The sequence below is a fragment of the Eleginops maclovinus genome, chromosome 4 (assembly GCF_036324505.1).
Source record: "Eleginops maclovinus isolate JMC-PN-2008 ecotype Puerto Natales chromosome 4, JC_Emac_rtc_rv5, whole genome shotgun sequence".
In the NCBI taxonomy this organism is placed as follows: Eukaryota; Metazoa; Chordata; class Actinopteri; order Perciformes; family Eleginopidae; genus Eleginops; species Eleginops maclovinus.
In genome coordinates, this window is record NC_086352.1 from 2,363,984 (window position 1) to 2,391,749 (window position 27,766).

The following is a 27,766-nucleotide window of genomic DNA, read 5'->3' on the forward strand; positions in this document are numbered from 1 at the left end:
TAGCCGGGGGTTTAAATCGAAACCCGGAGCGTTTCGGGCCCTTGGGCGGTTCTTTTGGGGGTTGGGGGTTGACGCGGTCCGAACCCCCCCTGAACTAAACAACCCGGACCCTGGTCCCCTAAAAGAGGGGGTTCGGACCGCTTGCTAGGAATTTTTGGAGCTTTCCCTCGGGTTAATCCCGCCCCGCACCAAAACATGGGAACCCGTGGGTTTTTTACTCATCCACAAGAACACGGGGGTTTAAACATTTCAGTAAAAGGGATGGAGCTGAAGGAAATTTAAACCCGGAGCGTAGAACAGTGTTTTTTGTTTCAAAAAGCCCATCAAAAAAAAACCAAAAAAGGGGACCCCCCCCTGATATTAAAGGCAGATCTATTTGGTGCTTTTTTCCTCTAAAATTTGGGAAAAACACATGAGGCCCTTAGAGGGGGGGTCGAGCCCTCGGGGGGGAAAGGTGGACAAAAAGGCCCTTTGGGGGTAAAGGCTTTCTTTTAATTTTCTGAAAGCATTTTTTTAAATTTCCCACTGAGATAAAAACCCCATAAAACAAAGCAGGCTTTTTTTGCTTTGTGACTGCTTACCTCACAGGTCCCCAATGCCCCCACGGTGGGGGTTAGGGTTTGGGAAATTTCCGGATTTGCTTTCGCCCCCCGTTTAAATGTCTGACCAATCTTTGAACAGCTTTTAGGAGACAGGGAATTTTTTTTAAAAAGTTTATGCCCTGGCCCCTGAAAAAACCAACTGAACAAGGGCCTGCTGCGCACCAAAGGATTTTCATTGGAAAAAAGGGTCAAATGCAGATTTAAAGGCAAAAGCCTGCTGTACAGTAAAACAGAAACCGCTCCCTTAAAAGTTTCAGAGGGAAAAATTCCTTCCAGAAAAGGTCCCCTTAAGGGCCAGCTCCCACTAAAAAGTCCTCAGACTTTAAAAAAAACCGCATCTGCTTGAAGACACAGTGAAGTCAGCCTTGAATTTGTAAACCTTTTTCCACCATAGGCAGGACATTTGAAAAAGTGATCACATGGAAAAATTGGGCACATCTGTGTCCCCCAAATGGGGTTGTTTTGAAACCCTTTCCTGAGGTGTTTTGGGGGTTGGGGCCCAAACCCCGGACAGAGTAAAGGGGTTTGGGAAAAAGAGCTCCACGGGCACCAGGGCAGGCTTTGGAAAAAAATGGCTGGCATGATAAAGGGTCTTCCCTTTTGTTTGGGCCCGGGTGGGGATCAGCCCCATTAGACCCCGGCTGCCTTTCCCCATTCTCATGCTGAAAGGTACTCATGGATTACGTGATGTTTAAATTTTGTTTCCCAAGGGTTTAATTTTTCCCTTTTCAATTACATTTTCTTAAATGCTGAAAAGAAAAACCCCATTTTACAACAGCCACTTTTCCCCACTGTCGTCCCCCTTTGGAGGTGGGTTTTCTCTTTCCTGTGACAAGAGCAGGTGGTGGTCTGCAAAAGGGAGAATCATGGAGGGAAACATGAAAGGATAAAGCCCCGCCTTTCCCCATGTGAGGGATCCCAAATAGGGGAACCAAAAACCTACTTTTTTGGGCGGTCCCCTGATCAGCCCAGGTTTTGGATCTGACTGCAGCTCACTGGTGCCGGATGGGGGTGAGGAAATATGAATTAAAATAAGTGGCAAAAAAAAAACCCTTTTAAAAGGAAAAAATTTCATAGGTTTTCCATTATTATCGGGGATGTTGCTCTTTTCCCTTTTACTTGTTGGTGGGGACTGGGGACACAGTTTTAAATGAGAAACCCGATCCAACAAAAGCAGTGCTTGTCAAAGCACAACCTTTTCGATTGAGAGACAACCAAAATATGATCCATGACATCATGCTGCTGAAGCTGGATGTCCCTGCAATTAACTTTCCAACAGCAAACCTTCCTGACTGTGGCAAACGTCCCGAGCTGTGAGTTGTGATCTTTAATAAATCTGAAAAGTTAAATTCTTGAAAAACTAAAACTGAGAAATTCCCCTGTCCATTTGTATTATGAGTTAAATCACTTTTTTGTCTTTCAGAGGTAAAACCGTTCAGATTGCAGGTCGTGCAGCAGACCAGATGGAACCTAATGGATTAAGGGGGGTGAGAGGATCTTGCTGGTTTTGTGATTTGCAATTGACTATTATATACTAATATAATAACATATTTATTTATATTAACAGCAGTGGTGGAAAGTAACACAGTACATTTATCACTGTACTGTATTTTCACTTAATATGTAAATTATGTTTTGGACGGAATGTTATACGTTTTATTTTGCAGATGTATTCACTAGTTACATTCAGACATATAATACTTTAAAATACGATTATTTGGTATTGATTAAACCATCCACCATCATATATATGGAACTAAAAATAAATAATACTTTTCTACGTGAAGTTCATTATATGACGCTGTAAAAAAAACCCTTCTTTTTATGTTTCATCTAGGAAAATTCCCGATGTCAAAACCCTCCAGTGTGCAGACACAGACGTTGTTGACAGTACGAAGAGTGGAACCTGTCTACCTCAAAATCCAGGCTATTACTTTACACTGAACAACTTGATCTGTTTCAAAAGGACTGGTGTGGATATAAGTCTAGTGAGTTGGCTTGGCTCTTTATATTTATTATCCAAAAGTATTTTAGTAAATGATTCAAGATCAGTGGTAAAGAGTTTCTACATTTCTCTCTCTCTCAGGGGGACTCTGGTGGAGGAGTGGTGTTCAACGGCATGAATTACGGAGTCATTTCTTTCACAGGCAATGGTAGAATGGCCTGTGTTGCACCAGGGTGCTGCTACCGACCATTTGTGAATACAAAGATTGGATCACTCACATTACCGGGATTCCTATCCCAACAACATGTCCAACCTGTAAATGGAATTGTCTAAATTGTTTTAAAGGGTGAGAGGTCGTGTTATTTAGCAGACCTTCAGATCTACTAAAACCCTCTGATTGGCTCTAAATTGGCTGATGATACATTTACAATAGGTTGGTTTACATTAAATATCCAACTCTCATTAGAAAAGCTCTTGAAGATCATTTCAAAAGGAAGCGTCTGAGTTATAAATGTTAGTTTAACTTTATTGATGCAAACTTTTGTTACGGTACAAAATAAAGACGTATCTTTTCCCCTTTTTGAATTTAAACTTGGATTTAATTGTAGAATATAACCTTTAATCAACAGAGATTGCAGGATATGGTACAGATAGTATTTTAAAAGCAACTCATGCAAATATGAAGGTGTTTCTTTTGAACAGGCTGATCTCATGCTCTGCCGGCAGCTCTAAAGTAATGCATGTCATTCGTATGTTTCCCACAAAATCAACTCCTTGTTGAATGTTGTCATTTAAAGTAAATAAAGAGCCGTCTTCATTATTCACTGATTGTTTGTGTGTTTGTGAATACAGCGGCACAGGAAAACACTTCTGCACAATTCCTCTCATCAACATCTGTAAACCTGCACTCACTGTTTTGGTCCATGGGGGGGGGGGGGTGCTTTATGTCACCAATTCATGAACGCACTATCTTACAGCAGTCTGCTTCTCTCGTCTGTCTTACTGATCTTCAGTTGCATCAACACAAGCCCATAGGCGACACAGATGAGCTCATTGCACACTTTTGATCTCTTATCAAGAGTTCCTGCCCTGTGGCTGGAACATGGATCAATAATACAATAACTGATTGAGTCTGGAAGTATAAGAGTCTTATTTATTGTAAGTAACTGTCAGTAGAAGTTGTTCTTAAGTTGAGGTTTTGATGAATTTCTCATGTATTTCTTTATTACAACATCACATGTGTATCTATTTTAGCTCCCACCAAAACACAAGTTAGTACTCGAGTTTTAAACTTGTGATTAATCAGATTATTATTATGATTAACACGATTGTGTTCAATCGTGTTAATCACAACGGTTCATACCTACATCTCTCTGTGTTCCTGTTACATCAATGCCATGAATTTATGAGATTAGGTTAGCCTCATCAAAAATCCCGTCCCCGCCCATCCCTCTCCTTCTCTGCCGCCGAAACCCTGATCCATGCCTTCATCTCATCCAGACTAGAGTACTGCAGCAGCATCCTCTGTGGTACACCATCCAGACTAGAGTACTGCAGCAGCATCCTCTGTGGTACACCATCCAGACTCCTCAATAAACTCCAGTACATCCAGAACTCAGCCGCCCGTCTCCTCACCCACACCCGGTCCTGTGAACACATCACCCCTGTCCTGCAGAACTTCCACTGGATCCCCGTCCCACAACGCATCCACTTCAAAATCCTTCTCCTGACCCACAAAGCCCTGCATCACCAGGCCCCCTCCTACCTCACAGACCTGTTCCAGCACCACACTGCTTCCCACAACCTCCGCTCGTCAGACTCAAATCTCCTCTCACTTCTTCCCAGGACCAAACTCCGGACCTGGGGGGACAGAGCCTTTCTGTCACTGCCCCCTCCTTCTGGAACTCACTCCCCAAAAACATCTGTGACTGCCCCAACCTCACCCTGTTTAAATCCCAGATCAAAACTCACCTTTTCAAAACTGCTTTTAATCTGTAAATTAATGTTATGTTTTAAAAGTCTGTTGTTCTCATTGTGTTTTTATGAATTGTATTTCTGTGAAGTGTCTTTGAGTTTTTAGAAAAGCGCTCTATAAATAAATGTATTATTATTATCATTATTATTATTATTATTATTATTATTATTATTATTATTATTATTATTATTATTATTATTATTATTATTATTATTATTATTATTATTATTATTATTATTATTATTATTATTATTATTATTATTATTATTATTATTATTATTATTATCATTATTATTATTATTATTATTATTATTATATTATTATTATTATTATTATTATTATTATTATCATTATTATTATTATTATTATTATTACTATTATTATTATTATCATTATTATTATTATTGTTATTATTATATTATTATTATTATTATTATTATTATTATTATTATTATTATTATTATTATTATTATTATTATTATTATTATTATTATTATTATTATTATTATTATTATTATTATTATTATTATTTATTATTATCATTATTATTATCATTATTATTATTATTATTATTATTTATTATTATCATTATTATTATTATTATTATTATTATTTATTATTATTATTATTATTATTATTATTATTATTATTATTATCATTATTACTATTATTATTATTATTATTATTATTATTGTTATTATTATGTATTATTGTTATTATTTATTTATTATTATCATTATTATTATCATTATTATTATTTATTATTATTATTTATTATTATCATTATTATTATTATTATTATTATTATTATTATTATTGTTTTATTATTATTATTATTATTATTATTGTCATTATTATTTATTATTGTTATTATTTATTATTGTTTATTATTATTATCTTTATTATTATTATTATTATTATTATCTTTATTATTATTATTGTTATTATTATTATTATTATTATTTATTATTATTATTATTATCATTATTACTATTATTATCATTATTATTATTATTATTATTATTATTATTATTATCATTATTATTTATTATTATTATTATTTATTATTATTATTATTATTATTTATTATTATTATTTATTATTATTATTTATTATTGTTATTATTTATTATTATCATTATTATTATTATTATTTATTTATTATTATCAATCACAGATCAACGCTTTTTGAGTGAAAGTTATATATTTAAAATCTAAAGCTTTTAAAATAGGCTATTTATTATTTGAATTCAGCAATATTTGAAGTCTGAAAGCCGAGACTTTGAAAGTCCCTGTCCCGGACCCTGATGTGTTACTATGGTTACTATCAGCCTGTCACTCATTATGTTCAGGAAGCAGGAGGGAGGGTTTTGTGTGTGTTGTTGGCATGTTCATTTATTTCATTTGGATTTATAATGCAATATTGTTTTTGAACACTTGGTGGCGGGGGTTAGCTGCACAGGGTGCATAAAAGAGGTCATAGACTACCGGAAACAGGGAGGACACCGGAAGAGTGAGAGCATACCGATCCAACCAGACGCGGCAGATGCTCAAAGACGACTCATTCATCACCACAACATCTGTATTGTACCGATCTTCAATAAACAGCAAACTAAAGTGCATCCAACGACCGGAAACTAATCTGGGATGTGTCTGCGTGTGATCACTCTCACCCTCACCTGTGAAATAAGGGCAACCAGACTGTCGTGGATCCGAGGCTTTAACTCTCACAACATGAATCAGTAGAAACTCATTCAGACACGGACACAGAAATAGATGAGGTTAAATATGATATTGTTACGTAACAAGCATACAACTGTGAAAACACCACGTTGCTTCCAGCAGTCAAACGCGTGGGGTCCTCCCTGGATTGGAAGAATCGAACCGGTTATATAGGAACTCCCTGCACACACGCATTCCATGTTTCAGACATTAGTCGGCCCAGTGAACATATTAATAGATGCATAGGTCACAGTCTTTTGACCTTGGGAGGCGACAGGTCAGCCTTACTGTCTGTTTATCTTTTAAGGCCTTGCTCCCAGAATATACAAGACATACATGTCCAAGATGCTGAGATATTGCAAACACATGGTGTGTATATTTAGCCCACTCACTTGAAACTTTCTGAGCAAACTTGATCTTATATAATTCAATACATTGAACTTTAGATTACATTAATAAGAATCCAGGACATTGAAAAGTATTTACAAATATCTATCGTGTGAATATGTCTCTGGATGAGCCGCTGCGATGCCGGACTGATTCAGAGCGGGTCATTATGTCTTCCGATTTGATTCCTGAGTTTGAAACCCCTGTTCTAAAACATGTTCCTCTTCAATGCACTACACCCTTCAAATGCCCTGTCCTCCCTGTCCTCCCACATCAGCTCCCAGCCCCTCTGAGCTGTGAGTTATCTCATATTGCTGGTTGAGGGTGGTAGTAGAAGTGTCCTGTACACTGAAACCAACAGCTATTCATCTCTTTCACCGCTCCGCCGATGTGCGGCCGCGAGGGGTGCACTGCGAGAGAATGTGACTGTTCTGGAATAATACTGTAGAGGGGGAAGAGGGCGAGGTAAGCAGGTGCAGCCAGCCGTCAGTCAATAAAGAGTCAGCTTCATTATTCACTGATTGTTTGTGTGTTTATGAAAACATTCCGGCTCAATTCCTCTCATCAACATCTGTAAACCTGCAGGGGGGATGCTTTTTATAACCAATAATGAAAGTGCTCTCCTACAGCAGTCTGCTGCCCTCGTTATACTTTCTTCAGGGTTTAGTATTTTCCTGCTGCTCTCCCTGTGAAAGGATTTTTGGGGAAAAAGATAAAATATTTAAAGTATTTATAATAAAGTAGTATAATGAAGTCCAAACGTGCTTAGTCACTAGTTTAAAATGTATACCGTAACCTGCTAGAGTGCGTTGTTTCGAACGTTCGGCACTTTATTAATCAAAAGGATAAATATGAACCTTACTTTCTGAAATGATCAAATAAAGTCCACATATCCGTACAATTCCAGCCTAATGCAGAGTATCTGTCTCTCTGCTGTCCTGGTTCATAAAGCAGAAACAGCACCATCAGAGAGCACGGTGCAGAGGAGAGGCTCTCAGTAGCTTTAGAGGAGCTGTAGTTCCCTACAGCAGACGCTCATTAATGACGTCCTTCATCATCAAGACCTGGATAGTGTCGCTCAGTCGGGTTCTCAATGCAGTCTCTGTTCCTCAGTCCTGTTGAGTTCTCCTATCTACTGTTCCTTAACCCCGGGACGTTTCACACAGAGGCCAAGGAACAGTAGATAAGAGCTGATTTTTGGACAGTTCAACCGTACCCTGGCTCCACATTCAGTAGCTCTGCAGCTGAATTAACCAGCTCATCATGGGCATTCTCTTTTAACCAATTACATTTCACCTCAATCTTCAGCAGCCAATCATCGTGCTGCAGACCACCTTTGAAGTCGTCCTCCTCTCTCCTGCAGTCAGCCGTGATTTCAGGTGTTTCTGCTGCGGCTGCCTCCAGCCCAACCACCTCCTGTCCTGTCATTTCAGAATAATATATATGATCTGTTTTGATTATAATTATTGATGCAATGCACAGTGTTTAAAATATAGCAACGATCATATTAACGGGGACGAGATCATGTGATAAGACTGTTTTAGGGACAGGACACCTTGTGGAAACTGCTCAAATAAACAATCATTCTATCAAATGTGTTTCTATAAAACAGTCTCACATCATGTGAGCTGCATGCAGAAGAGAGTATATCACACTCTATCTCTATGGTGTCGGTACAGTGTCACTTTCCTGCTTTACTTTATGGAGGACCCGGATCAGGAACTGTTGATAAGATTTAGCCTTTGCATGAATGTGTAGAGCTCTGCAGCGGGTAGTTCACTTGCCGTTGAGCTGCTGTAACTACACATAAACGTCAGCCATGGCTCACTTCACGTTTCTCTTTCTTCTGTTAGTCGGTGAGTACTATTTTACCTGCATTATGCATCTTCAAATGATGTAATCTTACGTCTAGCTAGACCACATACTGTTGTTGATGTTCTTCTCCGACCTTAAAGGTACACTGTTGAGTTTCTTCTTACCGAGAGGAGAACGGTGAAATACCTTCATGTGTCGGTGGTATATAGGGTTAGTTTAAAAGTGAACCCTTAAAGACTCCTTCAAGTCCTTCTGTCAGACCTTCTAATTGACCTAACAGAAGCGTTTGAGTGTGTGCAAGTTTACCACCAGGTTTGGATCCACATGGATCTGCAAGGTTTTAACTTCTGGCTAACCCGGCTCAAATACCTGACGAACCACATCCATTTAAGTGATCCCAAAGGATTCTAGTGTCTGTCATCAGGTTAGGCCCTTCCTAAGAGAGGAGGGGCACTGTTTTAGGTTTCCCAATCAGAAAGGGATAGGGTTTTTTCCAGAGAAATGGTTCTGCTTCTCCTCTTCAATAATTATTGCTTCTTACCCATCTTCCAGGGGACATCCCTAGGTCAACAGCAAATGTTTAGCTATATTCTACTGACCAAATATCCAAGTATGGTCTCTGGGGTGTCGGCACAATGCTTTTGCCTAATATTCTGAGAAAAAGCCCGGGCAATTCTGCACAGGTATTCACTGTTTTAACCCACCCTGGGTCTTCTCCTGCAGGAGTCACAGTGAGCACACGGGTGGATCTGCAGAAGCGAATCGTTGGCGGTGAACCATGTGAGCGTCAGTACCATGTGAAACTGAGAGCGGCTGCTGGCGGATCCTCCAACCTGTGCGGTGGCTCTCTGATCGGGGACCGCTGGGTTCTGTCTGCGGCTCACTGTTTGAAGCCAGGAAGGTGAGAAAATACGTCCTAACATACTCACTATTCACTATGAACTATGACCGACTCATGTAAGCCGATACAAATGGTTTTGGTAAGACAAACTCATAAATAGATAAGAAGCTAATTGACTCTTCCTATGTGCAGTACTATGTATGCAGAATTGGTTATGCATCCAGGGGATCGAGCAGAAGAATTACAAATCACAGCAGAAGCTGTCATCTACACAGACAAAGAACACAGGGCCCATGATATCATGCTGCTGCAGCTCCCCAAATCCTCTGCTGTTCCACCTGTTGCTCTCCCTGACTGCGGATATCATCCTGAAATGTGAGTCGTGCCTTTTTCCACCTGGATGTTGCTTTGGAAAGTCTCACAATGTCTAGGTCGGACTTAGTTTTGTCGAACACATCAGCTCAAAACAGTTTTGCCAAGGTCTGATTTATATCAACCAGTCAATCCAAGGAAGGGAATCCCTGAAGGTGTGTTTTCTATACATTTCAACAAACTAGGCAAGACTTGTCCTACCGTCTCTGTGAGGAGTGAAATGTCAAAGCAGCTTGACTTAAGTGTCAGCAAAATCTCTCGATCGGTCTGAATGGATTGAAGAGCTACAGGTGTAACTGGATTGTTGTACACTATCCACAGAGGCTTCCCCCACGATGGGTTGGATGGTAGCTCGTTCACACATTACTATATCCATAAACATTGTGTGTTTACAGAAGGAGCATTTATTAATAAGTGCGACTGTATGTCATTTGTGAGATGCAATCCCTTTGGTGATATTTCTTTTTAACGCTAGTGATTCCAAATATTACAATACTGTGTGTGGAGTAAAGTAAATCAATTCCCACTAAGCCTTCCATTCAACATAATCTCTGTATTAGGATTTGTTCAACTCTTGCATCAAATGGGGAGCGCTGGATCAAACCCCACTGCAGTCAGCATGTCATTGTGTCCTGGGGCAACATGTAATGTAATCACATCCTGATATTGGTGTAAACTAAGCCCTTTTTTTGTTTCTGTTTCTGCCAGGCTTGAGATCGCAGGTCACGCAGCCACTACAGGGGGCCCTGGGGATAAAAGGGGTGAGATTCAATAAAGATCAGGATATTTTTCTGAGGGTTTCCAGGAGCTCTATCGAAAAAGGTTTTCTTTTGCCTTAGGGTCTGAAATTTAGAAAAAGTATAGATTTTTTTAACCTAAAAAGCTGTTGCTTCGTTTAAGATGTTGTGCATTGTATGAGAATGTTGTACTTTGTGATTGTAATGGAGACTTCTGGAGCTATGGAGTCGAAAACACAACGAGAACAAGGTTTATTATGAAGTAACGACCAGAGACATGAGGTTGCCCGACCAATTCTGAAGAGCTCTTCCGTAGTCGTAGTTTTTAAACAGTTCAGAGTGTATGATCTACATACTTCAATAACTAGACTAAACAAACAGGGCGCTAAATCTAACTGAAACTGCGGTCCATGGCCAAAAAATCTACACCAGTGGGACCCACGCACCCGATAAGAAGCGCTCCCAGAGGTCCACACACAATCAACTACCTCAGGTCAGCTTGTGCTCGGTCAGCCACCCCAAGGCCGTAGACCTATGCCATGGGAGGAGAAACTGGACTGCGTTAAAGGTTAGATACCTAAGCAAACGTTCCCCGACAGTGATGACAATTCTTTGCCTTTGTTCTTTCCTTCGCTTCTCCAGAACCCAGTGCATCCTCTGACCTCCACTGTGCAGACACTAACGTTGTTCCTTGTGAAGACCTCAGAAATACTTTGCAGAAGGATTTCCCAAAGGTCTACCAAGTCAAAGTGTATCAACACTGGTTCTGCGGCCAAACACCTGCCAAGGATATATGTTATGTAGGTCGGCATAGCCTCCAATGTGTATTTCATTAAGTGCTTTTATTGAGGTTCAAACTGAATATGTGTTTCTCTCACAGGGAGATTCTGGAGGAGGAGCTGTGTACAAAGACAAGATCCAAGACAAGATTTATGGCGTCATTTCTTTTCTGGGTGATCCGAACTTTGTATGCAGAAAAGCTGCGGCATTCATGGACCTCTGCAATCCAGAATATGATGCATGGATCAGAAAAACCATTGCCTGAGAAGTGAGAGAGAACTCTTATATAATTAAAACTTGAAGCTACACTTTGTGTGTTCTCTCTACTTTTTCCAACCCAGAAAAAAAGGTGTAATACAAATTACATCAAAGCAGGAGAGGACTCTTTAAAGTAGAGACACTACATACTGATATACACCTGAACATCAGCAGGAGAGGACTCTTTAAAGTAGAGACTCTACATACTGATATACACCTGAACATCAGCAGGAGAGGACTCTTTAAAGTAGAGACACTACATACTGATATACACCTGAACATCAGCAGGAGAGGACTCTTTAAAGTAGAGACGCTACATACTGATATACACCTGAACATCAGCAGGAGAGGACTCTTTAAAGTAGAGACCTACATACTGATATACACCTGAACATCAGCAGGAGAGGACTCTTTAAAGTAGAGACACTACATACTGATATACACCTGAACATCAGCAGGAGAGGACTCTTTAAAGTAGAGACACTACATACTGATATACACCTGAACATCAGCAGGAGAGGACTCTTTAAAGTAGAGACACTACATACTGATATACACCTGAACATCAGCAGGAGAGGACTCTTTAAAGTAGAGACAGTACATACTGATATACACCTGAACATCAGCAGGAGAGGACTCTTTAAAGTAGAGACACTACATACTGATATACACCTGAACATCAGCAGGAGAGGACTCTTTAAAGTAGAGACACTACATACTGATATACACCTGAACATCAGCAGGAGAGGACTCTTTAAAGTAGAAACTCTACATACTGATATACACCTGAACATCAGCAGGAGAGGACTCTTTAAAGTAGAGACACTACATACTGATATACACCTGAACATCAGCAGGAGAGGACTCTTTAAAGTAGAGACTCTACATACTGATATACACCTGATCATCAGCAGGAGAGGACTCTTTAAAGTAGAGACTCTACATACTGATATACACCTGAACATCAGCAGGAGAGGACTCTTTAAAGTAGAGACACTACATACTGATATACACCTGAACATCAGCAGGAGAGGACTCTTTAAAGTAGAGACTCTACATACTGATATACACCTGAACATCAGCAGGAAAGGACTCTTTAAAGTAGAGACTCTACATACTGATATACACCTGAACTCTGGTAGTCCTGGTACAATGTGATTTGTGCCTTACAGGATTATTGACACACACCTAAACTAATAAAGAGCAATGCTTCCCATCTGGATGAAAGGTTAGCAGAACCTCTCCTCCATTCATCTGATAGAAACTGTTAATCGGCACAAAGGAATAATTATAATTGATATCACTGTCTCGCCCTGTGGGAAAGCAAAGTGAGACGGATGACGCTTGAAGCAGATGGCAGACATTAACTCAGATTCATCAGCATTACCTCCACCCTGAGCTCCTTTATCCATCTTGAGGAGGAAACTGTGCATTAACTGTACAGTCGCAGTGGTTCACTGACGTTGGAATCAACACTTTCTCTGCAGACGTGTTTCTTGATAAAATGTATTTTATTTTCACATCACAACAAATAATAGGTTTGTTATAGTTTTATTCAAATACCACATTGTTCTGCTCTCTGCTCATACAAAAACCTTCCTTATTTTGCTGTTTTAAACACTCTCAAAACAATATTGGTAGAACAACTTCTCTTATTACAACACTGTCTTTGCATTAATACAGGTTAACACTTTCTGCTGGGATCAGTGTCGGACTTTTGCTGCACTGGATACATCTTTATGGTTATCGTCTTTACTCTGTTGTGTCCACTTTGAGTGATATGTTCTGATGAATTGCTATGCTTTACTGATGGATTCTTTCTTGTCCATAACTCATTTGTTTCAAATCATGCTGTACAGAAAGGTGTTTTACTTATTCATCACAACGACACAATTTCTATTCTTTTTTTTAAATCTAGTTTTCTATACACATAACAGAACTGTTTAATCTTCTTCTTTATAGTCGGGTCATCAGTCTGAGTCTCTCTTCCTTTACTGTTTCTGGTCCTGCAGGAATATAAAAGAAACATTGAAGAACACGTGCATCCAAAAGAGCTTCATTAACACATGGGGAAGTAGCACTGCGTGAAGGAAAACCTAGTCCTGCTCCAATGCTGTCAGAAAACAAGAAGGCAAGGTTGTTAAAATAATGTCTCTGTCACGTCTTGAATCGCTCCCTGTGACTGGGCATATTGAAATGCCAGCGGGACGTCCTCAGTGGTAATACATTTTTAAAAAGGCAGGAGCTCAAATCAACTACTTTTTCACTTTGACTCTCCTGTTGAGAAAAGAGAAATTAAAGCTGTATTTTTCTAAATCGCTGCTTTTTGTCGGTCTGAAGGCTTGGAAATGATGGAAGTACTGCAAAAGGACATTTTATTTTACGTCAAAGCTGACGTTGAATAAATCCATTCAGAACAATTGGCCTTTATGCCCTGTGTATTTAAATCCGTTGGGTTTGGGGTGACGAACAATATGTTTGGTGAAGTAGACGACTTTATCACCTTTTAGTGATACTTCAATATTTTTCGAGATATTAAAAACACTATGATTCATGAAGAAAAAAGCTAATTTTGGGCTATAAAGGAACTACAGCACGGTCACATGACTTCACGTCACCACCGCTAAGCTAAAGGAGGCTAATGTTGGGCTATAAAGGAACTACAGCACGGTCACATGACTTCACGCCACCACCGCTAAGCTAAAGGAGGCTAATGTTGGGCTATAAAGGAACTACAGCACGGTCACATGACTTCACGTCACCACCGCTAAGCTAAAGGAGGCTAATGTTGGGCTATAAAGGAACTACAGCACGGTCACATGACTTCACGCCACCACCGCTAAGCTAAAGGAGGCTAATGTTGGGCTATAAAGGAACTACAGCACGGTCACATGACTTCAGGTCACCACCGCTAAGCTAAAGGAGGCTAATGTTGGGCTATAAAGGAACTACAGCACGGTCACATGACTTCACGTCACCACCGCTAAGCTAAAGGAGGCTAATGTTGGGCTATAAAGGAACTACAGCACGGTCACATGACTTCACGTCACCACCGCTAAGCTAAAGGAGGCTAATGTCAGCTTTAAAGGAACTACAGCACGGTCACATGACTTCACGTCACCACCGCTAAGCTAAAGGAGGCTAATGTTGGGCTATAAAGGAACTACAGCACGGTCACATGACTTCACGTCACCACCGCTAAGCTAAAGGAGGCTAATGTTGGGCTATAAAGGAACTACAGCACGGTCACATGACTTCACGTCACCACCGCTAAGCTAAAGGAGGCTAATGTTGGGCTATAAAGGAACTACAGTACGGTCACATGACTTCACGTCACCACCGCTAAGCTAAAGGTGGCTAATGTTGGGCTATAAAGGAACTGCAGCACGGTCACATGACTTCACCTCACCACCGCTAAGCTAAAGGAGGCTAATCTTGGGCTATAAAGGAACTTCAGCACGGTCACATGACTTCACCTCACCACCGCTAAGCTAAAGGAGGCTAATCTTGGGCTATAAAGGAACTTCAGCACGGTCACATGACTTCACCTCACCACCGCTAAGCTAAAGGAGGCTAATGTTGGGCATGATGACGTTTGGTCTTCTCATTTAGAGAGTTCTGAGCAACTGTCGTTTTAAATTCACCAGTGGGGTATTTACTGATGTATTTTAAGTTGTAGAACAAAACGATAAATTCCTTTCGTTAACCACAGACCTTATTTCAGGCTTACAACCAAAAACACATTTAGAAAAACCATGGACTTCCAGACAAAGGGGCAGGAGGTGCTAAAATGCTGAATCTGAGGGTTTTGGGACTCATTCCTGCAACTCTTTAAAGTTCATGATGTCTCTCACTAACCACTAAGTCGTTAGTAAAACGTCTGCTTTTACTTCAGACTCACCATTTACAGCAGTGAGCAGGGCTTCTTCTTGACCTTGGGGGGCTGGGGGCAGAGCACGGCCCGGATGGCCTCGTCGAACACCGTCTTCAGACCGCGCTGGGTCAGAGCCGAACACTCCAGGTATTTCATTGAATCTACAGGAACAGAACAGGACAATCCATAAAACTAAACTGCCAAACAAAAAGGCTAAGTTAGGAAGTAAAACTCTAGTAAGACTTTTTGAAAAGTGTGTGACAGCTTTTTCACCCTAAACCCTAAACCCTAAGCCCTACCGTTACCCCTAACCCTAATGCTCTCCTGAGGAGCTGGGACCGATAACTGTTTCTCACCTATCTCCTTGGCCAGAGCCAGGCCCTGTGGGTAGGTGATTGGTGCCAGCTTCTTCTCCTTCAGCTTCTCGATGGTGTCCTTCTCGTCCCTCAGATCCAGCTTAGTGCCCACCAGGATGATGGGTGTGGAGGGGCAGTGGTGACGGACCTCCGGGTACCACTGGACAGAATTAAAGGCAAACCAAATGAGAAAAAGGAAATAGGAAAACCAAAAGGTTTTTGTCTTTTACTTCTTCCTCTTTTTCTCTCACGCTACTCTTGACTTTTATTCTGATCTGCTAACAGAAATAAGTCGGAAGTGGGATTACTGTATGTGAACGCCCACACCGATAATAAGGGATTCAATTATTAGTGAATGTGCTGATAAAATATGAAACCAGAGACTTTACGCTCTTTAATACTGAATCCCTAAAGCTAGGGCTACTTAACTTTAGATTTGAAAGTACAACGATTCAAGTTTCCTGTTTTGAATCACAAATCTGCAACCATTTCTAGTGAGTTGTGTCCTGACTCTAGCATAGTTTTGATTGATTTCAGATTTAGCTTGATAAAAAAGCAGTTGGACTCGAGGCTTGCTCTGAATTACCTTGGACTTGCCTTGTCTTAAATGTAGGACTGTTTTTTTGCAAAGCTTTATACATTTAACTTAAGTATAACCTGCGTTCTCAGAGCCCGTCGATTCATTTTACAGTTTATTTTGTGTCAGAGGAAGGCAAGGCAAGTTTATTAATATAGCACCTTTCAACACAAGGCAATTCAAAGTGCTTTGCAAAAATGAAAGACATTAAGAGCGCTAAAAAATAGTGCAGCATAAACACATTATAGAAAGGCCTTTAAAAACAGTCATTAAAGAGCAAAGCTAATGAAATAAACACAACAGGAATAAATACATGAATAACAGTCACAGTGCAGAATAACAGTCACAGTGCAGAATAACAGTCACAGTGCAGAATAACAGTCACAGTGCAGAATAACAGTCACTGTGCAGAATAAAAGTCACAGTGCAGAATAACAGTCACAGTGCAGAATAACAGTCACTGTGCAGAATAAAAGTCACAGTGCAGAATAACAGTCACAGTGCAGAATAACAGTCACTGTGCAGAATAACAGTCACAGTGCAGAATAACAGTCACAGTGCAGAATAACAGTCACAGTGCAGAATAACAGTCACTGTGCAGAATAACAGTCACAGTGCAGAATAACAGTCACAGTGCAGAATGACAGTCACAGTGCAGAATAACAGTCACAGTGCAGAATAACAGTCACAGTGCAGAATAACAGTCACAGTGCAGAATAACAGTCACAGTGCAGAATAACAGTCACAGTGCAGAATAACAGTCACAGTGCAGAATAACAGTCACTGTGCAGAATAACAGTCACTGTGCAGAATAACAGTCACAGTGCAGAATAACAGTCACTGTGCAGAATAAAAGTCACAGTGCAGAATAACAGTCACAGTGCAGAATAACAGTCACTGTGCAGAATAACAGTCACAGTGCAGAATAAAAGTCACAGTGCAGAATAACAGTCACAGTGCAGAATAACAGTCACAGTGCAGAATAACAGTCACAGTGCAGAATAACAGTCACTGTGCAGAATAACAGTCACAGTGCAGAATAACAGAATAACAGTCACAGTGCAGAATAACAGAATAACAGTCACAGTGCAGAATAACAGTCACAGTGCAGAATAACAGTCACAGTGCAGAATGACAGCCACAGTGCAGAATAACAGTCACAGTGCAGAATAACAGTCACAGTGAATAACAGTCACAGTGCAGAATAACAGTCATAGTGCAGAATAACAGTCACAGTGCAGAATGACAGTCACAGTGAATAACAGTCGCAGTGCAGAATAACAGTCACAGTGCAGAATAACAGTCACAGTGCAGAATGACAGTCACAGTGAATAACAGTCGCAGTGCAGAATAACAGTCACAGTGCAGAACAACAGTCACAGTGCAGAATAACAGTCACTGTGCAGAATAACAGTCACAGTGCAGAATAACAGTCACAGTGCAGAATGACAGTCACAGTGCAGAACAACAGTCACCGTGCAGAATAACAGCCACAGTGCAGAATAACAGTCACAGTGCAGAATAACAGTCACAGTGCAGAATAACAGTCACAGTGCAGAATGACAGTCACAGTGCAGAATAACAGTCACAGTGCAGAATGACAGTCACAGTGCAGAATAACAGTCACAGTGCAGAACAACAGTCACAGTGCAGAATAACAGTCACAGTGCAGAATAACAGTCACAGTGCAGAATAACAGTCACAGTGCAGAATGACAGTCACAGTGCAGAATAACAGTCACAGTGCAGAATAACAGTCACAGTGCAGAACAACAGTCACAGTGCAGAATAACAGTCACTGTGCAGAATAACAGTCACAGTGCAGAATAACAGTCACTGTGCAGAATAACAGTCACAGTGCAGAATAACAGTCACAGTGCAGAATAACAGTCACAGTGCAGAATAACAGTCACAGTGCAGAATGACAGTCACAGTGCAGAATAACAGTCACAGTGCAGAATAACAGCCACAGTGCAGAATGACAGTCACAGTGCAGAATAACAGCCACAGTGCAGAATAACAGTCACAGTGCAGAATGACAGTCACAGTGCAGAATAACAGTCACAGTGCAGAATGACAGTCACAGTGCAGAATAACAGTCACAGTGCAGAATGACAGTCACAGTGCAGAATAACAGTCACAGTGCAGAATAACAGTCACAGTGCAGAATAACAGTCACAGTGCAGAATAACAGTCACAGTGCAGAATAACAGCCACAGTGCAGAATGACAGTCACAGTGCAGAATAACAGCCACAGTGCAGAATAACAGTCACAGTGCAGAATGACAGTCACAGTGCAGAATAACAGTCACAGTGCAGAATGACAGTCACAGTGCAGAATAACAGTCACAGTGCAGAATGACAGTCACAGTGCAGAATAACAGTCACAGTGCAGAATAACAGCCACAGTGCAGAATAACAGCCACAGTGCAGAATAACAGTCACAGTGCAGAATAACAGTCATAACAGTCACAGTGCAGAATAACAGTCACAGTGCAGAATGACAGTCACAGTGCAAAATAACAGTCATAACAGTCACAGTGCAGAATAACAGTCATAACAGTCACAGTGCAGAATAACAGTCATAACAGTCACAGTGCAGAATAACAGTCACAGTGCAGAATAACAGTCACAGTGCAGAATGACAGTCATAACAGTCACAGTGCAGAATAACAGTCACAGTGCAGAATAACAGTCACAGTGCAGAATAACAGTCACAGTGCAGAATAACAGTCACAGTGCAGAATAACAGTCACAGTGCAGAATAACAGTCACAGTGCAGAATAACAGTCACAGTGCAGAATGACAGTCATAACAGTCACAGTGCAGAATAACAGTCACAGTGCAGAATGACAGTCACAGTGCAGAATAACAGCCACAGTGCAGAATGACAGTCACAGTGCAGAATAACAGTCACAGTGCAGAATGACAGTCACAGTGCAGAATGACAGTCACAGTGCAGAATAACAGTCACAGTGCAGAATGACAGTCACAGTGCAGAATGACAGTCACAGTGCAGAATAACAGCCACAGTGCAGAATAACAGTCACAGTGCAGAATGACAGTCACAGTGCAGAATGACAGCCACAGTGCAGAATAACAGCCACAGTGCAGCGTCAGATAAGACAGCTCAATTAAAAGCAGCGAGAAAAGAAATGTTTTCAGCCTGGATTTAAGTAGGAAGAGTTGCAGCGGACCTGCAGGGTTCTGGGAGCTTGTTCCAGATATTTGGAGCACAATAACTGAATGCTGCTTCTCCTTGTTTAGTTCTAAGTCTGGGGACAGAAAGCTGACCCGTTGCAGAAGACATGAGAGTTCTGGAACTGTTGTCTGGTTCAAAAAAGGGATGATCTAATTGCCACAGTGTGGATAGGTCCATTCGTTCTCACACGGAAATTAAAGATCGAATTGATAGCATCTGCGGATCCATTATGATTACATTTGGATTGATTTTCTGACAGAAACATAACTTTTATAAATACATTAGCATTATTGCACCTCAACATTGAAGTTAGGATTTGTGTAAATGAGGTGTGTGCTTTTTGCAAATTCGCAAATTGCATTTAAAATATATTTTCATGACAGATGTCCCGATAAGGACGTTCCATAGATACGAGACTCACCTTTGCTCTGACGTTCTCGTAGGAGGCCGGGCTCACCAGGGAGAAGCAGATCAGGAAAACATCCTGCAGGATAAAGAGTCCTTTAGAAGATAGATTTCATTACACTGCATTACACTTATCTTTGCAATCAAGTGCAGTCAAACCCTTTTGCAGTGCATACGTGGCATGACATGTAAACCTACAATCGATCTGATTTTCACTCGGTGTTTTGGGTCATAAATTGTGAAAAACATGGTCCTTGAACGCATTTTGTTTCACGGCAATGAAATACGGCAACTGTGTGACCTTAGTCGATATGTCTGTAACCTCAATATACAATCATATTATATCCATGGCATATTCTACGTACCCTTAAGGTTAAAAGCAACAATTTAAAACAAATCAAATAGAAAATAAATAATGTGTTGGGGCACAAACTCAGTGTTTCGATTAATATCCTTACTGATACTTTGAATGTATTTGCTCTACATTACATCTTACATGTATCAGACATGTAAGACCAGAGGAGCAATTCAGGGTGCCGTGTCTTCCCCAAGGACACAACGCCAGGTCGACTGCAATGGCAATCAGGGCAGGAATGAACCTGCGTTTCCCTGGTCCTCTGGTCTGAGTATCGGCGCAATAACCCACTGTGCCACAGCCACCCCAAATAATGTATTGTATACTATATGCGTGTATATACTGTTTGTATTATAGGATGTTTGAATATGAAAATATATTTATTTTGTTCCTTTTGTATTTATTCTTTGTTCATCAAGTGTCCCCTTGAAACCGTATTTGTATGAATTTCTTTGTAGATATTTTGTGTGACTTTACTTCCACACACAAAGGTAGTATACTCTGTCGTCTCAATTATTGTTCCCTTCGTGTTCTGCTTTAAATATAATCCCTCTCCTGGGATTCACAGCGGGATCCAAAGTAGATTTAATTTGTTGTAATGAACTGTGTGTAGGTGAGTTGATATTTATCACTATATGGGGACCTCAACCTGTTTAACCAACCACGGTATGGGGTGTGTGTGTGTGAGTGTGTGTGTGTGTGTGTGTGTGTGTGGTTACCGTCTGGGGGTAGGACAGGGGGCGGAGCCTGTCATAGTCTTCCTGTCCAGCTGTATCCCAGAGGCCCAGGTTGACAGGCTTACTGTCCACCATCACATTAGCTGAGTAGTTATCAAAGCTGAGGGGAGCACACACACACACACACACACACACACACACACACACACACACACACACACACACACACACACACACACACACACACACACACACACACACACATAGTCAGTGAGCCATTGGTTGTACCATATGTGGAAGAGGGAGGGCGCCAAACTGAATATGTATAATAAGACCATTCTTGGGCTCTAAGGATTACAAGCATTTAAATACCTTTGCCTTTGTTCTACCATAAAGTATAAAAGTGCATTCACTAGATTATAATATATAAGCAGCAGTGTCCTCTTGTGGACACACTGAAACCCTGCAGTCTCTTTACTGACCTGCTGTGCATACACATGAAACAACATGCAGCAATTAAGGAGATTATTGGAATGAGAAACCCGGCTTGATGAATATACCCTGCTGTGCCTAAACATTAATTCAAATGTAAAAAATAAACATCGGAAAATGAATTCCTCCCATGGTAGTCTTACCAAACATGTCAGTTTTCTTTAATGTAACTTTGATAGACACACTCCCTCATCATCCCACACCTCCATCATTATTTTTGCTCATACAGCTAACTCACCCCTTAAGTTAATAAAAGAAACAGCTGCTGCAGGCTTTAACCAACTACAGGTCTTGGCTCTCTTCACTGGTTACCAGTAAGGTTTAGATGTATGTAGAAACGATGGGTCTGAATCTCAGTGAAACAACACTCTACATTCCCCCCAAAATTAAGGATCAGAAACTAACTGATCCTTCCTTTTCCTGTTTTTAATTGTGTATCACTTTTGTTATGCTTTGTTGTAGACTCTCTCTTATTATTGTATATTTTTATAGATGTTTTACATTCATTGCCTGATTTTAGACGTGCCTTCATTATACGATACACATTTTCCTTCTCAATTTAAAGTATTTGTCAGATTTTATGAATATATATTTGATCAAGAAATCTGAAGTGTGTTATGCTAACCTTTAGGCCGCTGCCAGCCCAAACCTGCAGACATCTGCAGTGTGTGTGTGTGTGTGTGTGTGTGTGTGTGTGTGTGTGTGTGTGTGTGTGTGTGTGTGTGTGTGTGTGTGTGTGTGTGTGTGTGTGTGTGTGTGTGTGTCTATGCATGCACACGGCTGCATATTATAATTCATTCGTGTTCATCCGTACACATCATATCTGTGCACATTTAATTATCTGTACTGTATGTTGTACATGTACCTGCAGAATGTGTGTAAGTGTGTGTGTGAGAGAGTGTGTGTGCATGCATCATACTCACACAGTAGGAATGTACTCCCCGGGGAAGGCATTGGTTGTGTAGCTGATGAGCAGACATGTTTTTCCCACAGCTCTATAACACAAAATTGAAAGGCATGATCAGAGACGGCATGAGGGATTATTATCAATGTCAATCAAAAGAAATCAGAGACAAAAAGTATGGCAGATTTTATCCTGAGATATAAACGTATTCCTGCATCAGTCTAACAAACCCTTTACAGACACAATTCTCAAACTGCACGTTGTGATGAATTAGGGAGCAATCATTGTCAGTCACTATGTCCGTTTGTAGTTCTGTGGTTTAGTAAACTTCATAAAGCAAATCTAAATCTACATACAGCCCCAAATCACAAAACATGCCTCAAAGGGCTGAACAAAGTACAAATATCAGAGCACGAAAAGGATAAAAACAACATAAGTAAGTAAGTAGTGCCGTGTGATAAAAACCAGACAGAAGAGATGCTAATGCTAATGCTAATACATAGAAACTAGGTGATCTCTGGAGCCTGGTAGATATGCACGGGGTTATTCATGAGGATTAATGGGGAGCTGAGAGTCCATGTAAGATTCATAATGGGGTCCAGACAGGTTTTACAAAGATATGTATCCTGCTTTCCTCCACATTCCTCCAATGTTGTTGTTTTTCTATCTCTATTTTGAGATGTTTCTTATTTAGATTTCTACTCTTTTAATTTCTATTTATGAGCCATGAGTTTTGTTTTATCCTGCTGCAACAAAAAGGTTTCCAAATGTGGGATCAATGAAGCACCTCTTCAGAAATACTTTGTTTATCCCTGAAATGGAGGAAATAAATAATCCTTCTGTTTCTCTTTTCAGTGAGAAGTATATATTAAAAAACTTAACTATGAAATAACAAAAAATAAATCAATACAGAGTAAAATATATGAACAAACATAGTGTAATATAAATAACCCTATTTAGGGGGATAGTTTATGACGTTTGAACATCCCTTGTTCTAACACAGCTTCAGATGCATTAACATGCTCTTCAGGTTGCAGAGAGCAGCGTGTCTGAACTAGCCCTGTTCTTATGTTGTTTTACCAGTATTTCAACAACACAGGAACTTGTGTCTTATCTTCATCAAGCCTCTGACATACCGAGCAGAGAGCATTCTGGGTAAATGTGATTGAGGCAAGAACAAGCTGCTGCAGCCTTCCCAGTTCACTGCAAAGCAGGAGAGCCTGGCATAAAACAGACAGGGTGCAACATATCTATAACACGTCTTTAGGGGTAATAAACCACATGCAATTCAACTAGTAGTTCATTTACATCTTGAAGTAGCTTGCTGGTTGTTTGACTACATATGTGTATACACAGTGTTGGGTGTAACGCGTTGCAAAAGTAACGGAGTTACAGTAATGCATTGCTGTAACGCAGTACTATAACGCAGTACTTCTGGAATGTGGCTAATATAATATCCGTTACAATTCTCAGTAACGCAGTTACAACACATTTTAACCCGAAATGGTGTGGTGTTTAGTTTCTAAGAATTCACAAACATCGCGAGACATTCCGACACCAGAGGAACAATTGCGCGGGTAGAATAGTGACTCAGTGAGCCTGTTTCCTATTGGTTCAGAGGGCTGCAGGAACAGATTCACAATGCAGAGCTGCAGGAACAGATTCACCATGCAGAGCTGCAGGAACAGATTCACAATGCAGAGCTGCAGGAACAGATTCACAATGCAGAGCTGCAGGAACAGATTCACAATGCAGAGCTGCAGGAACAGATTCACAATGCAGAGCTGCAGGAACAGATTCACCATGCAGAGCTGCAGGAACAGATTCACCATGCAGAGCTGCAGGAACAGATTCACAATGCAGAGCTGCAGGAACAGATTCACAATGCAGAGCTGCAGGCTCTCAATGCAGAGCTGCAGGCTCGGATAAAAGAAAAGAGAAAGACAGGAGGACGCGCAGGCTGAAGCACCAGAAGGTAACTTTCTCTCGGGCTGCATGCCTCTTGAACCCCGAGAAGTTGAGAGACTGTTGAAGTAACTCAGAGTAACGCAAAATGAGTGTAACGCATTACAGTTCAGAGACAGTAATAATGTAAAGTAACTTTACAAAGACAGGAATGAGTCACATGCACTGTATTACATTTTGGAAGTAACTAGCCCATCACTGTGTTTATAATAGTGAATGAACTTTGTTGACTTTTGAAACTACAAATTATTAATCCATTTTTACAATACTCATTATTAATAGATATGTGCAATAGAAAGGGGGGAGTCCCCGGAGTTACAGGCCTTGGGAAGGGCCTACCTTCCGTTCCTGAGATGTCGACTTCCTGTGACAGAATGTCTGTATCTCTGTAACAGAAGGCCGTAGAGAGTCTCTCCGAGCTTCCGTTACGGAGTTAGAAGCGTTGGTGCCTACCTTCCGTTCACCAGGGTGTATATTGAAATATCTACAGTCAGACTTTACATTCAAACTGGAATACTGAAGTTATTATGACTGAAATTACGAGTTACACATCAGAAATAAATAAATAGCAATAGCAAATCAAAGGTGTGTCTTTAAAGCCGTTTGTGATGCCAGTAGAAATATTCTAAGACACATAAAACAGTCATATGGCATTAGTTCATAATGACTCAGTTAAACACAGTGAATGTTTCTTTTACAGTACATATCAGACGGTGTATTGAAGGACTCAATAATCCTAAAATCTGAATATTTTCTCATGAAAAGAACAACGCTAAAGGGATTAAAAATCTCTCATCAAAAACAAATGAGGTGTGTGTTTGTTTTGCTACATTTATGAGGACCACGTTTTGACTGACAACCCATTTTCGGGGTCCCTCAAAAAAAAGCATGTGTGTTTTTACGACTTCTTCTATCATCGGCACTACCTCAGCAACGTTGTGTTCGCTTTAGAAAAGGTGAGATGGAAAGGTCAGGGTTATGTGTTGAGCTTGTGTGTGAGTCAAACAGGAAGTGATATGTTTTAGAAGTTCGCGCTGAAAACAGGAACCAGCAACACTGAAGAGTTCAGCCTTCAAATCTCTTTCTTCTTTGTCTCTTTTTCATCTTCACCGGTCTCCTGCTGACACCATCATATATACATGAGCTGCTTTGAACGTAATACACTTTAAGTTAAATCAAACCCCACACTGTTTTTGCTTCTGTCTCCTTATTCGTAGTCACTTTACCAATTCTGCTTTATTTACCTTTCTTTCTCTCTCTCCTTGTCTCTCGTTGAGTCACCCTGTTGGTTAAAGTCTCCCAAATATCACAACAACATAATTCTTTAATTTACTTAATCACTTGAGACTCCCCCATCTCCCTGCACTTGGTTCAGCCCAGAGACCAAATCCAAAGGAAATGCTTTTAACTACATTGACATATCACTCTGAGGATTAGCTCATCTTATATTTGTTCTCAAGGCTGAGCATTTGAATAAAAAGGGGTTTTGTAGATATCATCTTCCATGTCTAGAAAGGTCAATCAGGTACAGTTTTTAAAGGTTGCACTTAATCTTTAATATCGTTAGTTTTTCTATGTGAAATATACCATTTCAGCAGAGACTGCAAATACAACACACTGGCCAAGTAAACTGCATCCATGCCTTAAGATGATACCTGTGGATTGGAGGTATGCAGATGTTCTACTTTCCTCCACTATAATTATTTAATCCCTTCAGTTGCTAGGCAGATTAGAATGAATGATGGTAAATATAATCTCCCTTAAATCAGACTGTAGTTCACCTGCAGTAAATCCAGCAGCTACCCTGCAGTATACAAAGCCATTCAAACTAGCTGCACCTTTACCAGCTCTGAGAACACTTTAATGATCAATCATTATAAAACATATCAGAGATATTATTCTGAAATGGACCAATCAGACAATGACTACTTTTACTGTCGCTACTTTAAGTACATTTAGAGGAGAGTACTTTCTACTTTCACTGGAGGAACATTTAGAATACTTTCACTGTGACAGAGTATTCCTACACTCTGGTACTTCTACTTTACTCAAGTACAAGACCTGAGTACTTCTACTTTACTCAAGAACAAGATCTGAGTACTTCTACTTTACTCAAGTACAAGACCTGAGTACTTCTACTTTACTCAAGTACAAGACCTGAGTACTTCTACTTTACTCAAGAACAAGATCTGAGTACTTCTACTTTACTCAAGAACAAGATCTGAGTACTTCTACTTTACTCAAGAACAAGATCTGAGTACTTCTACTTTACTCAAGAACAAGATCTGAGTACTTCTACTTTACTCAAGAACAAGATCTGAGTACTTCTACTTTACTCAAGAACAAGATCTGAGTACTTCTACTTTACTCAAGAACAAGATCTGAGTACTTCTACTTTACTCAAGTACAAGACCTGAGTACTTCTACTTTACTCAAGTACAAGATCTGAGTACTTATACTTTACTCAGGAACAAGACCTGAGTACTTCTACTTTACTCAAGTACAAGACCTGAGTACTTCTACTTTACTCAAGAACAAGATCTGAGTACTTCTACTTTACTCAAGTACAAGATCTGAGTACTTCTACTTTAACTCAAGTACAAGACCTGAGTACTTCTACTTTACTCAAGTACAAGACCTGAGTACTTCTACTTTAACTCAAGTACAAGACCTGAGTACTTCTACTTTAACTCAAGTACAAGACCTGAGTACTTCTACTTTACTCAAGTACAAGACCTGAGTACTTCTACTTTATTCAAATACAAGACCTGAGTACTTCTACTTTAACTCAAGTACAAGACCTGAGTACTTCTACTTTACTCAAGTACAAGATCTGAGTACTTCTACTTTACTCAAGTACAAGACCTGAGTACTTCTACTTTACTCAAGTACAAGACCTGAGTACTTCTACTTTACTCAAGTACAAGACCTGAGTACTTCTACTTTACTCAAGTACAAGATCTGAGTACTTCTACTTTACTCAAGTACAAGATCTGAGTACTTCTACTTTACTCAAGTACAAGACCTGAGTACTTCTACTTTAACTAAAGTCCAGGACCTATCGAAGCATTGTTTCCCTATGAGCTCCCCCCCCCCCCCCACCAATGCATATGGATGTGTTATTGCTCTCTCCACTGATCAACAGCTGGAGGATGCCAGATATTCCTTTGTGTTTGCAATTATTTGACTAAACTTCAATGATACATTGAACTGAACTCAAATGTTGATAACTACTCAGCGACCCGTGCAATCCTTTGTTGCCCGTAACAAAACCATTTCCGAATTTGGTATTAATATAAGACATGTAATGCAATGTAATAACTTGATATATTGGGTGTAGATATTGTTCAAACTAAACCACTTTCAAATCCGCCATGCCATATCAGGGTCATAAAACAGCAGCGTGGTAGCTCATATGTGCACAGTGCTCACTTCCCTTCTTCCTCTATATTGTAAGTTCCTCTTCTCTGCAAACAGAAGGTTTAAATCACATTTCTGACATCTGGTCAGGCCACACACACGATCCT

The 27,766-nt window shown here is 40.1% G+C and overlaps 2 protein-coding genes and 1 long non-coding RNA gene across 3 annotated transcripts in view; 2 read left to right on the forward strand and 1 right to left on the reverse strand.

Moving 5' to 3' along the window:
• The first annotated feature begins 2,438 nt into the window (after positions 1-2,438).
• Positions 2,439-3,367, forward strand: LOC134862805 (uncharacterized). The gene is made up of 2 exons (XR_010165554.1): positions 2,439-2,590; positions 2,689-3,367. It is a non-coding gene; the product is annotated as an uncharacterized LOC134862805 (long non-coding RNA).
• A 5,022-nt stretch (positions 3,368-8,389) lies between these two features.
• Positions 8,390-11,446, forward strand: LOC134862776 (kallikrein-8-like). Its single transcript, XM_063880862.1, has 6 exons — positions 8,390-8,486; positions 9,169-9,346; positions 9,479-9,661; positions 10,367-10,419; positions 11,038-11,195; positions 11,276-11,446. The coding sequence occupies exons 1-6, from the start codon at positions 8,450-8,452 to the stop codon at positions 11,438-11,440; spliced, it is 774 nt and encodes a 257-aa protein (XP_063736932.1). The 5' UTR covers positions 8,390-8,449; the 3' UTR covers positions 11,441-11,446.
• A 1,479-nt stretch (positions 11,447-12,925) lies between these two features.
• rac2 (Rac family small GTPase 2) overlaps positions 12,926-27,766 on the reverse strand; it is a 17,285-nt gene continuing 2,444 nt past the window's right edge. Inside the window, exons 2-7 of the mRNA XM_063880882.1 lie at positions 22,294-22,365; positions 20,921-21,038; positions 19,863-19,925; positions 15,664-15,823; positions 15,335-15,468; positions 12,926-13,439 (exon numbers count right to left, since the gene is read on the reverse strand). Coding sequence (XP_063736952.1) covers positions 15,338-15,468; positions 15,664-15,823; positions 19,863-19,925; positions 20,921-21,038; positions 22,294-22,365 — 544 coding nt within the window. The 3' untranslated portion in view covers positions 12,926-13,439; positions 15,335-15,337. The remainder of the gene's footprint in view (positions 13,440-15,334; positions 15,469-15,663; positions 15,824-19,862; positions 19,926-20,920; positions 21,039-22,293; positions 22,366-27,766) is intronic.

What these genes read in the sequence shown, in the direction of transcription:
- LOC134862776 (XM_063880862.1), top strand. Translation starts at nt 8,450, where the DNA reads ATGGCTCACTTCACGTTTCTCTTTCTTCTGTTAGTCG. An exon ending in CACTGTTTGAAGCCAGGAAG is followed by an intron (nt 9,347 to 9,478) that starts GTGAGAAAATAC and finishes TCCTATGTGCAG; the next exon opens with TACTATGTATGCAGAATTGG. An exon ending in CTGCCAAGGATATATGTTAT is followed by an intron (nt 11,196 to 11,275) that starts GTAGGTCGGCAT and finishes TTTCTCTCACAG; the next exon opens with GGAGATTCTGGAGGAGGAGC.